Source organism: Condylura cristata, unplaced genomic scaffold, assembly GCF_000260355.1.
Source record: "Condylura cristata isolate star-nosed mole 26May11 unplaced genomic scaffold, ConCri1.0 scaffold00006, whole genome shotgun sequence".
NCBI lineage: Eukaryota > Metazoa > Chordata > Mammalia > Eulipotyphla > Talpidae > Condylura > Condylura cristata.
In genome coordinates, this window is record NW_004567107.1 from 6265310 (window position 1) to 6281861 (window position 16552).

At 39.2% G+C, this 16552-nt stretch overlaps 1 protein-coding gene across 4 annotated transcripts in view; it reads left to right on the top strand.

Annotated features, from left to right (window-relative positions):
• The window catches only part of MAPKAP1 (mitogen-activated protein kinase associated protein 1), a 194792-nt gene that overhangs the window by 81416 nt on the left and 96824 nt on the right, over positions 1-16552 (top strand). For all 4 annotated transcript variants that reach the window (XM_004677332.1, XM_012721377.1, XM_004677328.2 and 1 more), the window contains exons 5-6: positions 1506-1678; positions 15512-15688. In XM_004677332.1, coding sequence (XP_004677389.1) covers positions 1506-1678; positions 15512-15688 — 350 coding nt within the window. The remainder of the gene's footprint in view (positions 1-1505; positions 1679-15511; positions 15689-16552) is intronic.

Below are 16552 nucleotides of genomic sequence, written 5' to 3' on the forward strand. Positions count from 1 at the left end.
TGTGTACAGAGTAGTAAATAGAGCAGACATGTTTATGACTGTCCTCAGGGAACCTGAGAGGCTAGTGAGAAAGGCATATATTCCGGAGATATGTGTAAATTGATGCATAAAGGCAATGAATAGTATGTGTGAGAGTAGCTATGAAAGGGACTTCTTTTTATAGGGTTATCAGGGAAGGTTTCTCTGAAGAGATATTCCATGAGCTAAAGCTTGAATAATATTAATAGTAACAATAATAATAATCTTTTTTCAAGAGTCTTCTGCTAGCTAGATGCTGTCATCATCATTTTAGATATGAGGAAATGAAAGACCAGAGGTTGAATAACTTTTCAAGGTCATGCACTAGAGGATGCAAAGATAATGAGAAAGAGCCTTCTGTAGTACTTAGAGAGAGTAGCACCCCCCGTGGCCTTGAAAGTGGGAGAAGCAGGCAGGGCTTATTCTTACTCTCTCCCTCTGAAAAGGCACAGGGGAAGATATGCTCTAGGGATGGAGATGCTTGGATATTGGATGGATTTTCCTTTAAATGAAATTCTCAAGAATGATGAGGGGAGCTGGAGTGGGAAAGAGCATAACTTCAGTGCTGAAGGAGAATGACCAGAGGATGGATAACAACAATAAAAAAGGGGGGAAAGGATAGTGTATTTGATAGTGTGGGCTTCAAAGCAATGGGGAATTTTAGTCATTTACAAATAATGGTATCTATCTTACCTCCTAATTTGAAGATTTAGAGGCTAAAAAGAAAGCAGAACAACAGTCTTGGTCTTTAGAGGAAGGATCCTTAGTGACTGGTAGGTAGGTTTTACTTAGGCAAAGACATTGGAAGAGAATGTTTGTTTCTGTTTAGAGGGGAGTATCCATGGGTGTTTGCTGATTAGCATAGGAGTTACCGAGGTCAGTGGAAGAGTTGTGGGGGAAGAGGGCTGGGTTGGGATATAGAGAACAATGAGGTTGTGTTGGTTAGGGCAGTGATAGAAGATAGAGACCCTTGAACTTCAGTGCAGGTGACACAATGGAAGTAAACAGATAAACTACATAATGACGTCACTTCCCATTGTCTCTGGGAATGGGAATGTTTCCTCAGAGAGTATGGTAACTTCCCGTGCAGCCAGCCAAAGGTCTTAAGGAGTGATGTAGCAGTTTTCAGGGGGCTTGATGCCAGAGTCAAATGGTGACTTCCAGGGACACATTGAATAAGTGGCAAAGCAAGTCTCCTGACACCAAACTTCAAGTTTGCTCTCCAGTCTACTTTATCCATTTTAGTTGTTGTGCTCATTTACTTTACTTCTGGCAGAGCTGGGTCCATTAGATTGTTAGAAAATGAAAATTTAAAGAAAAAGTAAAAACCTTAAAACTTGAATGTGCTTCTACTAAGTGCCTGAGGAGATCTGTGCAAAGGGGTGGGGAACGGCTATGCAGCAGCAGCCCTGGAGAGCAGCTCCATGGCCTGGAGCTGCGTGGCCGTGACTGTGTGCTTTACTCTCATGCGTGTGCTCTGTCCACAGGGTCATGTAGGCACAACGGCAACCAAGAAGATCGATGTCTACCTCCCCCTGCACGCAAGCCAGGACAGATTGCTGCCAATGACTGTGGTGACCATGGCCAGCGCCAGGGTACAGGACCTGATTGGGCTCATCTGTTGGCAGTACACAAGTGAAGGACGGGAGCCGAAGCTCAAGTAATCCTTCCCCTTTGGCTGCTCTCGTTTGTGACTGTCTCCTTGCCTCTGCTGTGCTCTGGGTCTGGTCAGTCAGTCTGGCGGGGACCTGGGAACCAGTTATCCACACTGATCAAGGTCACCAGATCTTGGGCCTCTGTATCTCATAGATTTTACTTGCATTATAGACTGTGATCAGTTTGTGAATTCAGGCCTGGGGAAGTGCATTTTAACAGTTACCTTTTATTCATGTTTGCTGTTAAAAGCAGAGTCCAGAGATTCAGGAGGGGGAAATAATGTTTGTAGAGATCCTGCCATGAGTTGGGCAGTGTCTGAGTGCTTCAGACCTGATAACCTTGTCTGGGTCTCTAAGATCTCTGTGAGGTGCAATTCGCATCCTTACTCTGCAGAGAGGAAACTCAGGGTCAAAGAATCTTACTTGCTGAAGGCTACTACCTCAGTGGGAGATGATGACAGTCAAGATTTGATTCCCAGTCTATATGACACCAAAGTTTTGCATTCTTTCCTTTTGGTCTGTGTTACAGAACTCAATTTTTTTTTTTGAAATAACTAGGCATTGTTCCTCACTAAACAATTATATTAAAAAACATAGCATTTAAAGGTGGCGTTTCTATGTCTGTACATCATAACTTGAACATTACCCTGCTCTGTTGCATTGGTTCTCCAATCCTTGAATTTTTTAGGTGACAGCCATCCTCTTTTAGTTTTATGGGCTTTTCCTAGGACTAGAGTTTGAAATACAACAGCATACAGCGGATGGTTTGATTTTAGAAATGAATTCTCATGGAGACTTTCAGATTGAGCATGATCCAGTCAGCTGTCAGGTTCCAGACCCCTTTGTTCCCCCCCACCCTTTAGGTACATTAAATTTGCACATAAAATTATTCTTTCAAGTCCTTATTGACATAGCCCTCCACTTCGTCTGAATAAATTGTGGATATAAAGCTAATTTTTATTGCTCCTGGGTAATGAAAGCCTTTTCAACCAAGATACCACGTAGGCTCAGAAAGGATTGAGTCAGCACTGTGCTCAAGGCAGAGCTATGGTGGCGTCCCTTTCCAGCATGAAGTAGAAGCAAGAAAACAAGAAGGGGTCAAGGCTCTCAGTACTAAAACATTTCTTATTGCTGGCACTGAAACCAAGAGAGGCCGAGGATGTTGCCCAGGTCTGCACTGCTAGTAAGAGACAAAGACAGGAATTGAACTGTGACACACCTTGTACCGATGAGGAAACGAAAGCTGAGAGAGCCTAAGTCACCTTCCTAAATAAGACAGTAAGTCTCATTTGAGCCCAGTAATTTCTTGACACCAATATCAAAGATCAAATTTATTATCACCACCATTCTTAGTAGGAGTCTAAGTATCAGAGTTCACAGTGGCAGATACAACCAAAACTCTGAGTTTCAGTTGACGGCTTAACTTGTATCAATGAGAATAAATTCTGCCAGTGACAGATCTACTCTCTACTTTTGATTTAAAAAAAAAAAAATCAAAACATGGATACCACATACCCAAGTTTATGTAACCATAGCTTCTCAGTTGCTTTTTTAGGAAAAAATGACACTTCCTGGAAAAAGGTAATAGTCCATTTTACACAGGTGCTTTTTCTCAGGGCAGCAGTCATGCAGAAATGCAATGTAGAAGTGCTTCAAGCGTGAGCCCGGTTTCTTTTGTTCTTAAGTATTGGAATAGAGCCTTATTTGATCTTTTCCAGGAGATTGGCCTTGTAGAAGAGCGCTTCATTCACGTGGGGCCAGATTGCTAGCAGCTTGGGCAAGCCTTCCTCTAGTTTTAGTCTGGTTGTCAACAAAACCACTTATTTAAGAATATTGTTCTCCCATCTCTGTGCCTTGAAGACCGTCTGTGATAGTAGGCTTTGCCGCCAGAGAAGGAATGGAGAATCCGACTGTAATTCATTGGCTTCCTTTCTCATATGCTAACTCTTAAGCAATATTGGAATGTGATGTTTAAGCTGATTTCCTGGTTACTTTGATGCTCTGATTGTAGGTTAAACATTTGGAAGAAACTAACTGGCATTTTAATATGTAGAAATTTAAATTCACACTTTGTTATATAGATTTATGTTTATTAAATTTTGACTAGAAAATGTTTTAAAAATTCAGTTAGAAATTGATAAAAATTTCTGCTTAGAAATTTATTTTTATTTTGGGAACTTACTGTAAAATGACTTTTTAAAAATAAATATGCCATTGAATCTGGAAAAAATTATTTCCTATAAGTTATAGAATTCTATATAAACTTATTAAGTCAACATTGTTAATTGCTATTATTTTCTTAAATTTTCCATTTTGCCTCTGGGTGATTAAGAAATGTGAATTCAGTTTTCCGTTTTCATGTGTGTTTCTGTCAGATTCTCTGAAATTTCATTTTACAGATTTCATGGCTCAGAAGACTTCTGCGTGCTGTATTGTGATTTGTGACACCTTTTTTTCCATATGAAAAAACCTCCTATTTTATCCATACAGAGTATTCCACCTTTTGCTTTGCTTTATTTTGGCACCGTGAGCATCTCTGCCCCGGCCTGTGCCCTCCAATCCGCCGCGTTTTTATTTGTACTTGTTTAATATAGCTTTCTTCAGTCTTCTACCTTTGCCTTTTTGTTTTAGATTGTTGAGTTGTTTTGTGATTTTTTTTGGACCCAATATTAAGTCACTGCCTTTTCTTAAGGAAGTTTATCTTAATATCTATTGTAACCACTGATAAAGTTGTTTTATGTTAGTCAACTTGTTTTAAGCTTTGACTGTTGTTTTGAATTGGTTTTCTTTTCTGTTTTGATTAATTTTTAATTATGAGGCATGTGACATGTAAGATTTGAAAAATATTAATAGGCAGTTTCAGGTATTTATGGAAAAATTACATTGCAAATACAGTATTTCCACAGACCTCCTCTCTGTCCCTGCCTGACTCCTCCCTAAGGTGCCATTTGCATTGCTGTCTTCCATTTGTTATAATGTGCACTTCCTAAGAATGGACCATGTAGACTGGCTTCACCACACTAAAAATGTCCTGTGCTTCATCTAGTCACCTCTCCCCTCTGGCAGTTGCTCATCTTTTTGCCATTTTCTATAGTATCAGCCAGTTAGAGTCATACAGTAGGCAGCCTTCTCAGACAGGCTTCTTCTACTGAGTTATACATATTTAAAGTTCTTTCATGTCTTTTCATGACTTAATAGCTCTTTTTTTTAATGTTGTAGTATCCACTATGGATGTACCACAGGATTTCTCCATTCACCTGTTGAAGGGCAGCTTGGTTGCTTCCAGTTTTTGTGTGGACATAAGTTTTGCATTCACTCAGGCACATACCTGCAAGCACAGTTGTTAGATTTGTATGGTAAGCCTGTGCGTAGCTTTCTTAGAAGCTGCTGAAGTGGTTACCCCATTCGGCATTTCCATAGGTATTGTGTGAGAGTCCCTGTTGCTCTACAGTCTTGCCACATTTGGTTTTAGCTGTTCTGGTGGTGTGCACTGAGGTCTCACTGTTTTAATTTACAGTTCCCCATTAACAAGATACGGAGCATTTTCCCTGTTTCCATTTGCCCATCGTTTTTTTTTTTTTTTTTCTTTTTGGTGAACTCTGCTCAGGGCTTTCATCTACTGCTTAAGTCAAATTGTTTTCTTATTGTTAACTTTAAAAAGTTCATTGTTTAATAAGATAGGTTATTTGTAAAGATTTTCTCCCAATCTGTGGCTTCTCTTTTCAGTCTCTTAGTAGAAGCTTTTAGTATTAATAACTCTGACTTAGCAATTTTTCCTTCATAGGTTATGCTTTTGGTGTATATCTAAAATCATTTTCTTCCCTGTAATCTTCTAGAAGTTTTGTGACAGGTGTAAATTTTGTATCTAGATTACCTTTTTTTTTTTTTTTTTTTTTAACATATGGACCCCTAGTTGCTCTGGCACTCTTAGTTGAAAAGACTCCTTTCTCCCATGAATTGCCTTTGCTACTTTGTCAGAGGTTAATTGACTATATTTGTTTGGGGCTATTTCTCACTTAGGAGATTTTAAAAACATTTCTTAATTTATATTTCTCCATCACATTCAAGAGTGAAAATACCTAAAGTTCAGTGAATAACAATTTAGAAGTGGGGGAAGAGTAAACAGGTAGACTTAGAGATAGCAAAAAATAAAGGGAAAAGAATTCAAATTGCTAGATGGCCAGAAACCTGTTACTTGGGTAATTACACTGTGCTATGCTACCCTGACGCACACATGGGCTGGTGAAAGTACAGATGAATGTTTGACCTTTTGCTACATGTTTTCTATACGTCTTTCAGTTTGAATTCTTTGCCTTTTAGCTTTTGCTGTCTACATGCTCAGCTCTGTTTACTCTTCTCCCATCTCTAGACTGCTGCTACTCGGAGTTACCTTAGAGCCATCACTGAGAACCCTTCACCCAAATAATAGCCTAAAAGACCCTTCCCATGATGACTCCAGCTTGCTCCCATCCACAAAGAAAAAGAAAAATATAAAATGGTCTCATTTATAGGAGGAATGTGTAGAGAAAACAAAAAAAGGAATCAGGGGGAAAAAACTAACTAGAATAAAGTTAAAATCAAAATCATCAGGCAACTCTAGATCAAAGACGTCGTAACACATCACTTTTCTAACTAGTTCCTTCTTGACACATCATATCTGCTTTTGCTTTTTCCTTAGTCTGAAATGCTTTTCCAATTCCTCTCTTGATAATCTGCAAATCCCAATGACTGAAGTCCTTTTTTTCATTCAGCTAATATTTGTTGAGTTCTGGGTCCCCGATATTCAGGATAAAGTAGAGAACAAAAGAAATGTGGTTGCTGCACTTGAAAAAAAAAAAATTAGTTTGGTTGAGGAAAAATTATCAAGTCTAATAGCATCCTGGTTCATTTTAGTTATTGTATTCATTCATGCATTCAACAAGTATTTACTGAGTGTTTGCTATATGCCCAGGTGGTTTGCTGGGTATACAGTGGTGAGTGGAACTAGAGTCTCTGCCATGAATTCTACAGTTCAGTGAGGGAAATAGGGAAATGATTCAAATAATGAAAATATCTTTTGCTTGAAAATTCAAGGAAAGGGAAACCATTTGTCTGAGTCTAGCCCGGGAGAAAGTGATAGCAGAGACCTCCCAGCAGGTGGAACTGCACGGCAGTGACTGTGTGGTCAAAGAACTAAGGAACTAATAAGGCCATGGTGACTGGAACACTAAGAAACGGATGGAGAAGTGGGCAGGGGCCACAGTAAAACTTGAGCAGTGGGCAAATTCTGGAAATGCTAAGAGGTAAAATTCACAGGGGTTAATGGTGAATTCAGTATGGGAAGGGAGAGGTGAGATCTCAAAGATGACTGCCTAGGCTCGGACGTGCATAGCTTCATACTGTGATTCCCTTTACTATGCACTGGACGTCTGGGTTTTGCTAGGTTTTTGGTGTGTGAGGACCGTGAGAGGCATCATGAGCTTGGTGTTCTGCCTATTAAATTTGAGATGGCTTTTCTATATCTAAGAGAAATTGTCAAGTACTCGCTATATATGTGTGTTTGAAGTTTGGAGGAGAGAAATATAAGCTGAAAATAGGAATTTGGGGATATGCATAGAGATGTTAATTGAGTCTCCTGTATGACAAGAGAAAGACTGGACATTGAAAAACTGTTTAAATGGTGGTGCTGAATTGGGGTATCCTAGAGAAGTGGTAGGTTCTGAGTGGGATGAGGTATGAGTCTAGTTTGGGATATAATGAGGGGAAAGTTTACTTGAGAGATATCCACATATAAGCAGTAGGACAGATATGTATTGGAGCCTAGGCCTAGACCCAATCTGTTTTATTGGCTGTATTCCACACAGCCCATAGCACAGTGCTTAAAATATAGCAAATGCTTAATAGCTTGTGGAATAGATGAGACAACATAGGGACATTCAGTGATCTGGACTACAATTCTCCAACTTTGCCTGCAAGGACGCCCTTCTTCAGTATTCTTCAGACAAGCTTCTGACTATACACAAACATTTACTTATTAAAAATCACTGAGTTAAATGTTCTCAGCTTAGAGCTACATTTTGTCTAGGTGATCAATGAAGGTATGGGAGAGTTGTTAGCAAATACTTTGTTCATTGAACTGGACGGAAAGATTGTCCATTATCAACATTTCCCAAGTGGCCAGAGTCACCATCTGTTAATGAGTTGATAAATACAAACACATTGGAGTATTGCTGTGTGTCATGTGCCATCCTACGCACCTTACAGGGCTCTATAAATCATATATAGATTATAGTATTTTTTTTTTAAAGATTTATTTATTTGTGCATACAGAACTGGGGTACAGGCCAGAGGCTCAGGGGCGGCGAGAGGCTTCACCAGAGACAGAGTGGGGAGCAGAACAGGCAGATCGATGAAGTACACTGCTGAGGGGAGCAGTGGGCGGGTCAGGAGAGGTCTGCCACGCCATGTGGTCACCTCCGGGGCAGGCGGGAATCGAACTCATGCGGAAGCGGCTTTAGATTCTCAGTGCTGTGCTTTAACCCGCTGCGCCACCAGGGAGGGCCCAGATTATAGTATTTTTACAGGGGAGAGACTGAGGATGAGGAAATTAAGCAACTGACCAAGATCATATATTTAGCAGGCAGCAGTCAAAATTTAAACCCAGGTCTGATTCCCTTGCTCATAACTACTATGTTATACAAAGAAATCAAAGAAGTGAAGCTCTTTTCATGATGATGGCATCAGGGACATTTTAGCCATTTGAGATTGTTCTTCCTTTCTACCCACCTCTTTTCTTTCCTTCTTTCCTTGCTTCCTTCTTATCATCCATCCACCTTTTTATCCATGGGTTATTCATTCAGCAATCATTTGCATGAATTGCATGAATCATGTTTATCATCACAGGCACTATTTGAGACACTAGCTGTTCAAACAGTCTTAAAGTAAAGGTTATGACCTCAAGATTCAGACCAGTGGATGGAAATTACACAATTTCAGCTCCGCTGTCATTGCTTGAGATTTGTATAATAGTGGAATTTCAGAGTGTTGTGGTCACATAGAGAAGGGTTTTTATGAATTCTGCCTGAAGTTAGAGGCCTGGGTTGAGCGGAGTAGGAGGAATGACAGGAAAGGCTTCCAGGTAGAACGGATGGTTGAACTAAACCTCAGAAAGGTAATTAGACAGATTAGGAACAGAGGGAGGCTCTGTGCTAAGAGGCCTACATGAACAGTGTGGGGAGCTGCATGTGATCTGATCAAGGTACTACAAAGAGTTTGACCAGTGCAGGAAATTGGGTTGGAAAGCAACTTTATGGACACCCATAATGGGTCTATTATATGTCTACTGAAGATAGTGATTTTTAAGCCAGGAGTGGCCATTTCTGTCATATTTGTGTTTCTCAAAGATCCCTCTGATAGTGGGATTAAGGGGGATGTTTACAGGGAGAATTTATAATAGATCCCATGAGTTTCTAAAATTTAGGCTCCTGCCAGGTGAATTTGTTCAAAGAATCTCTAATTCAGAATATTACAAAGGAAGACTTTCCAGATATGCCGAGGTGAAGGAGGTGGTGATCAAGGAAGTAAAAACAGCTGTAATAAACCAGAAATATATGATCAAGAAAAGGAAATGTGAACTTGATGAAGAAAGAAGTAGAAATACTTTTTTGAAAAAACAAATGAAACTTTTGAAAGTTGAAAGTGCAGTATCCGCAATGAAAACCACATTAGATAAGATTAGACACTGTTAAAGAAAAAAATTAATGAATTTGAAAACACAGTAATAAAAACTATCCTAAAAGGAACTTAGAACAATGTGAATATCTTTGTGCCACTTTCAAATAAGTGCTCATTTTCCAGAAAATTTAGATTTAAATATTGCATGAGCTGTTATGTCTTGACAAATCCTGTGGTATTAGTTTTTACTTTCCTTTCTTGGGGAGTTTTGTTATAGAGGGAAGGAATCTTAACAGTCTTTAAACTTATCTTTTCTCCAACTTCAAAGAGAGAAACTTCTGTGTTGCAATCCCCAGAATGTTTTTCTTTCTAGTGCCTGACACAGACTTAATATTGATTCTGTCATCAGAGTGAATAGCAAAGCCCATGTAATGAGTATATTCTGGACATTTTAAAATCTTATGTTTTTTTATCTTTCATTAAAAAAAATAAAGCCAATAAGCATTGATCTTTCTGGTCATTATATTTAAGTAGGGTTCACATTTTCTGAAGATGAGTGAATTTTGATGAGTATGTAAATTGAACATGTCATATGATAACTGGGATGCTTCCTGGAATGTTCCTGAAATTTCATACATGAATTAAATACCAATATGTATGGGCTATAAGCTTCTTTCTTGTCATAAAAGCCATAGTGGCCTTTGAATATACAATGAATATTGGTGAACAATTCAATGAAATAAATTTTTCTAATGAAAAAGTTTAGCCTTATTTTTTTTAAAGATTTATTTATTTATTCATACAGAACTGGGGTACAGGCCAGAGATGCGGAGGGTGAGAGGCTTCACCAGAGACAGAGTGAGAGTGGAGAGCAGAACAGGCAGGTCAACGAAGTACACTGCTGAGGGGAGCAGCAGGCGGGTCAGGAGAGGTCTGCCACGCCATGTGGATCTCCTCTAGGGCAGGCGGGGATCGAACTCATGCAGAAGTAGCTTTTGATTCTTAGTACAGTGCTTTAACCCACTGCACCACCAGGGAGGGCCCAAGTTTAGCCTTATTTAATGAAATATGAATACATACAATTCAATTCTTTGTACTCATTAAAGGTTTGGAGATAGATATATTGTCCCTAAAGGGATCTCTTTTGGGCAACAGACCCAATTTTGCAGCTGTTTATGTCCAGATTTCAAATCCTTTCCCAAACTTCATGGTCCCTAAAGGGACGGCCGCTGCTTCCATGTCAACTCAGCTCCAAACTCTTCTCTCTGGTTGCAGTTGTCCTATAATGGTTCACACCTTTGATCACTCCTCTCTGGTAGTGATTCAAAAACAGGACTTTTAGGGTTCTCATTCATGCTTCTATTAGATAGTAAGATAGTTACATCTGCTTTTGTGCAAATAGAAGTTTAAGAACTATGGAAGTAATCAGAACAAAATGGGACTCCTTCATGCCAAGCTCTGTGCGATGAAGTCAGTCATTTAATTTGGAGAAGGCAGATAATTTCTTCCATGATTCCAAAATTTAGAGAAAATGACCAATTAGGAATCAGCAGGGCATGTGGGTAAGGCAGAGTCTCTAGGATAAGTGATTGTGTGTAGTAAGCTGAGGGATTTCCTACTCCTCCTTGTACTGCTCCATGTTTCTAAGTTGTTCACAATGAGCACATATTATGCTTATCAAAAATAGTATTTTCTAAAGGAAGTAAAATGGAAGTTCTATGGACTCATTATGGGACATTTAGAATGAATAGAAATTTAGAAAGAAAACTATGCTCGTTGCTTAAATACAATGTTTTTAAACTTTTTGGTACTTTTTCTTCTAATCTCTTTATATAATTGAACATTTTTACATAATAGTAATAGATTCTCAGTGTTTAAAAAAAATGCCAGTATGTGTGTACCTCTTTCATCCTAAGCTCTTGCTGGGTCTTCTCCCCTTGCCTTGAGTTACAGTCTCTGGCACATGCGCATTGCCTTGAGAGCCCCGTTTGGTCAACAGATACCAATGTGACAAGCAAGAAAAAAAAAGTTTATTATTTCTCCTCTCCTTGTTAACACACACATCATTAATAATACCCTTTGTGGTTTTTTCCCCACGGGTAAAGTGAGTCTACACATTCATATATTCATTCATTCAACAAGTATTTGGTAAGTACTTTCTAAATTCCAACCATTTTACTCTTCAGTTACTTCAGTGAAAGAACTGCTTGATTAAGGAAATAAATAAGGAAAGCACAATGTGATATGTTACATACAGAAATAATAACCAAAGTCTGTAAGACCATGATGAGAATTACTTGGATTCTCCTACTCACCTAAATGGTTCTCCTAGAGAATTCAAGAAAAGCTTTGTACAGATTTTTTTTTTTTTATAATTTAACCGATTGTTATTGTTGATCCTTTCAGTTGTTTTCAACATGTCACATGCCTTGTACAGATTTTTTAAAAACTGGTCCTCAGAGGGAGTTGGTCACACAGATGGTTAGTGGTTGAGTCAGCATTCAAATCGGATTTGACTGCAAAATTATTCCACCAGACTTGTATAAGGAGGCACCTCAGTTATCATTGTTTCATAAACAAATCTCTATATGTGGAGAATTCCTGAGTCAGAGACCATAACTACCCCCTTTTTTTTCTTCTCCAGTTTTTCAGAATGCTACCAGTCTGACCAAATAGTAATACAGAAGCTTTGCTACTTATTACTGATTGCTCATTGACATATTATTATTCTTTTCTAGATATGTTTACTTCCTATAAAACTGAGAAAATTGAAATAAATCTCATTGAGTCTCTACTTTTTATAAGTAGCATGTTGTGGCTTCTACCTCCTCTTCAAAGTATGTAATATTCCCATAGCAACGTGGATTTCCAAGTACCTGGGGAAGTCTTGACAAATGGGTGGCTGAGATGGATAGGAGTTGGTGTGGAGCAGGGTGCAGAGAGTAGAGTAGAGCTTTTGACTGCTCGTATTTGAATCTCAGCTCTAGCACTAACATGCTGTTAATCTTGAGCAAGCCATTCAACCTTCTTGAGCCTTAATTTTCTAATTTGTAAAGCATACAAAGTAGTCCTCCCTGGAGGCGCAGCGGGTTAAAGCACAGCACTAAGAAGCTAAACCCACTTCAGCATGAGTTCAGTCCTTGCCTGGGAGGTGACCACATGGCGTGGCAGACCTCTCCTGACCCGCCCGCTACTCCCCTCAGCAGTGTACTTTGTTGATCTGCCTGTTCCGCTCCCCACTCTCACTCTGGTGAATCCTCTCACAATACCTGTGCCTCTGGCCTGTACCCCAGTTCTGTGTGCATAAATTAATAAATCTTAAAAAAAATTAGCTCACAAAGTTGATGTGAAGATTCATTGAGTTTATGTGTGTGAACCACTTTGTACAGTGTCTGGCATGTAGCACTCAAATGTCACCAGCGATGCTGTGTGGTGGCTATTGTGCTGGAGTCCTGGGGCAGTTTTAGAAATCAGAAGGCCACAGTAAGTTATTAATGATTCTTTTATAAAGGCACAAAGGAACCAATAGGTCCATGCATAGAATATGAAATTTCAGACATTGTCCCCTCAGGAATGTTCAGTTAAGGGGTTGCAGGGTTTAGAGAAGTGTTTGCTGCTAAACTTTTCTAATGACCCAGAAAAGACTTCATTAGTCTTGTGTAGTATAGGGTGAAATCATTCATTCTTTCCCTTGCTGTGTACCCTGTGTACCCAGTATTCAGACTAAAACACATGTAGGCACTTTGCAAATGTTTTTTGAATGAATAAGTGATTTCACACTCTGTATTTAAGACCAAGGAGGAATCATAGCACTGAGCGTGAACCTTTTTTTTTTGGCTCTTAGACCTTAGCCCATGACATTTGTTGAGCTTGTTTTCAGGGGGTTGGGGTATATCCTGTGACAGTCAGAGCAGAAGTCTTCTGATACCAATGTCTGGCTTTCTGCTTTGATCAATAGGCTTGTTATTTGCCCTTGAAACCTCTGTGGTGCCGAGGAATCAGAGATTCCGCAGGATGATTTACACCACAATAAATAATCTGTGCTGTCCATTGCTTGCTTCATCTGTGTCTCTCCTGTTCATAAAACCCTGGAGGCTTGGTGGCCCCAAGGCTGGAGCACAGTGGACATGTTCACTTCTGTTAACAGATGTGTGCATTTAGAACATGTTGCTCAGTTTCACTATGTCTCCAGTATGTATCCACAGTCTTATCTTTCAGGGCCAATGTTACTAGAATATTTTCCATCTGATTTTCTTACAGTTATCATACCTTTTTTTTTTAACCTCTGTTATATATTACATATATTATCTCATCCCATGTTTACAATAACTTCTGAATTTGGTGATTAAAGTTTTTTTAACTGATTTTTTTAAAAAGATTTATTTATTTATGCATACAGAAGTAAGGTACAGGCCAAAGGTACAGGGGCAGTGAGAGGATTCACCAGAGACATAGTGGGGAGCAGAACAAGCAGATTGACAAGCTATACTGCTGATGGGAGCAGGGGGTGAAACAGGAGAGGTCTGTTGAGCCATTTGGGTTACCCCTCTGGCTAGGGATTAAACTCATGCTGAAGGGTCATGGCTAGCTTCTCAGTGTTGTGCTTCAACCCATTGCACCACCAGGGAGGGCCCCCAATTATGTCCTTTTTATAGAAGTGAAAGCAAACTCAAATAGGTGAAGCTTATTCTTTTAAATCGCAAAGCCCATAAGCTGAGGTTTGAGCTCTAGTCTTTCTGGACTCAAAGCTCTTTTCAGCTGTACCTTGACATTTTTCTCATCTGAAGTTTCTTCTGCTTCTACAAGCATTCTGCATTTAAAGATCAGTAAGTTTCCCATACTATTCAGAGATGAATTTTAACAGCATTGCAAATACATTAAATTTATAGTGACAAACATAGGCAGATTACTTTCTTGTTATCCATCCATTTAGTAAATTTACAGTTCCCATTAATTTTAATCTGTCCTTATTACCTGTTTTATATAATAAATATCTCTTAGTCATGACAGACTGAGTATAGATCACCTGAAGTAGGCTCTCTCTCAGTAAGCTGAGTTGTGGCTAAAGATTTGTGAATTAATTGGGAAAATTGCAAATCAGGTAGTCAGCGAAATAATTCATTGTCACATCCAATCAATAAACTTTGTAAATCAACTCATTTAATTCAAAAAATGATCTATATAGATCAAGCAACCAATTAAACAATTAGCATACACTTTGCAATTAATTAATTTAAGCATCAATCATATAATGAAAACTCCAAATTTAAACTGCAAAATTTAGAATCCTACCGCCCTGTGAACTGTTGGGTTCATGCTTCTGATGCTCACATGCTTCTAAATGCCCAGATCTTCAGTTTCTCAGTTCAGCTTGGAAGCAGCGGGTCTTAAATTGAGTTGATTTCAGTTTTAAATTGTCTTTAATTTAGTATAATTCCCTATCCTTTTCAGCAAAGTAACTTTTTACTTCACCCAAAGGAGACATGGTGTGTGTTGATTCTAAACTGGACATTGTAGAGAAGTAAGAAAAGTCCAGAAGTGGTCAATAGGGCCAGGTGTCTATCAGGAGAAATCAGGTCAGTTGCTTTTATTGTCTCAAGTATCCTTGGTGTTTGGGATCAGGTTCTGCCAAGTGAACTGGGTATTTTCTACAAAAAGGAGAGTTGAGTGGGTTGTCTTGGTTTTCCTGAGTGCTTCTCCTGCTTGAGCATAGATATTTCTTAGTTCTGACCACAAAACCGAGGCCTCTGATCATCCCCAAGTACACTTTTCCTAGTTTATAGTTGTGTTATGTTGTTTGAGCTACATTTTTTAGTTACGAGTAATGCAGTCCCACTTATGCACTCCCTGAAGGTTGCTAATGGATGACATTTTTGACCTAAGAGTAAGTTCTTTGTCTTATCTACAAACAGTAGGTGTTTAGTAAGTATTTGTTGCAAGAAAGAAGTCTCAAAAGGCTTTTGTTCCACACTGGTTTTCTCTCCCTTTGCATTGCTGTAATTTTCTTTATCTAATGAAGTAGTATTGGGAGAATCTGACTATTTAGGATTTGGGGGACCTGACCATATCACCAGGCTTTGGGGTAAAAAACAACAGTGTCCCAGTCTGCTTGCTGTATCCCATATTGTCTGGTCTTGTCTCTCCCGCACCTTGGTCTTCACTCATCTTTTTGATCTTCCTTTTAGTGACAATGTCAGTGCCTACTGCCTGCATATTGCCGAGGATGATGGGGAGGTCGACACTGATTTCCCCCCACTGGATTCCAACGAGCCCATTCACAAGTTTGGCTTCAGTACTTTGGCCCTGGTTGAAAAGTATTCATCTCCAGGCCTGACTTCCAAAGAGTCGCTTTTTGTTCGAATGTGAGTATTGACTATTAATTCATATCTCATCTCTACCTTGTAGGGGTTTTGTGGAGTTCAGTTTGGTCTTGTTCATCAAATGAATGACATTTGGTGTTTGGAGAGTCCACACGTAATGATTACTTGCAGGGAGATCATGGGGACAACATCTATGTTGCATGTTAGGCCCCTACAGCTAGACTAAACATAGGCTGTTTCAATTGGGTAGACCTCTGAGTGCCACATCTATGAACCAGGCCTCTGGATGGGCCGGGGCCCTTTGGAGCCTTTAAAGCAAAACTTCCAAGTTGCCCTCTTGGTCTTAAGGGATCCAAACTAAATGAAAATGTTCAGTGCAGCCTCTTCTTGTCTGACTTGAAATACTTCCTTTTTTCTCCAGCTGTATTCAAATCAAATTTGGTTTTTCCTCTCAGTTGCCTGCCTTTGGATTGAACAAGGATCATGATCCTTCCCTGTATCTTGGGCAGACTGGTAAAGCCTATAAACACCCTTTTTAGGGCAGTACTTATAAATAGCAGAAAATAAAATTGACAAGGGTACAAAAGAATTTCATTGTATTTAAATTGATATTAAAATTATTAAACAAGTGTGTGATTTATTAATATGTATGGCTTCATTGCTACAGTAAGAACAAGATCCAGTGGCAAGTCTAACAGTGACTTCTCAAGTCTCTTTTCAGAGTAGCGATGAGGATAAAGGCTGTGGAGCCATCTGCAACCACACAGCTGATTTCTGCTCCTCCATTCACACTTACTGCTAATGCTGCTGTGATTTGTTGACTGCATTTGGAATTTAAGAAATGCTAAATATCAGTTAGAAGTTGGTGAAAATAAAAAATGTAATTTCTGTCCATTCAAGTTTACA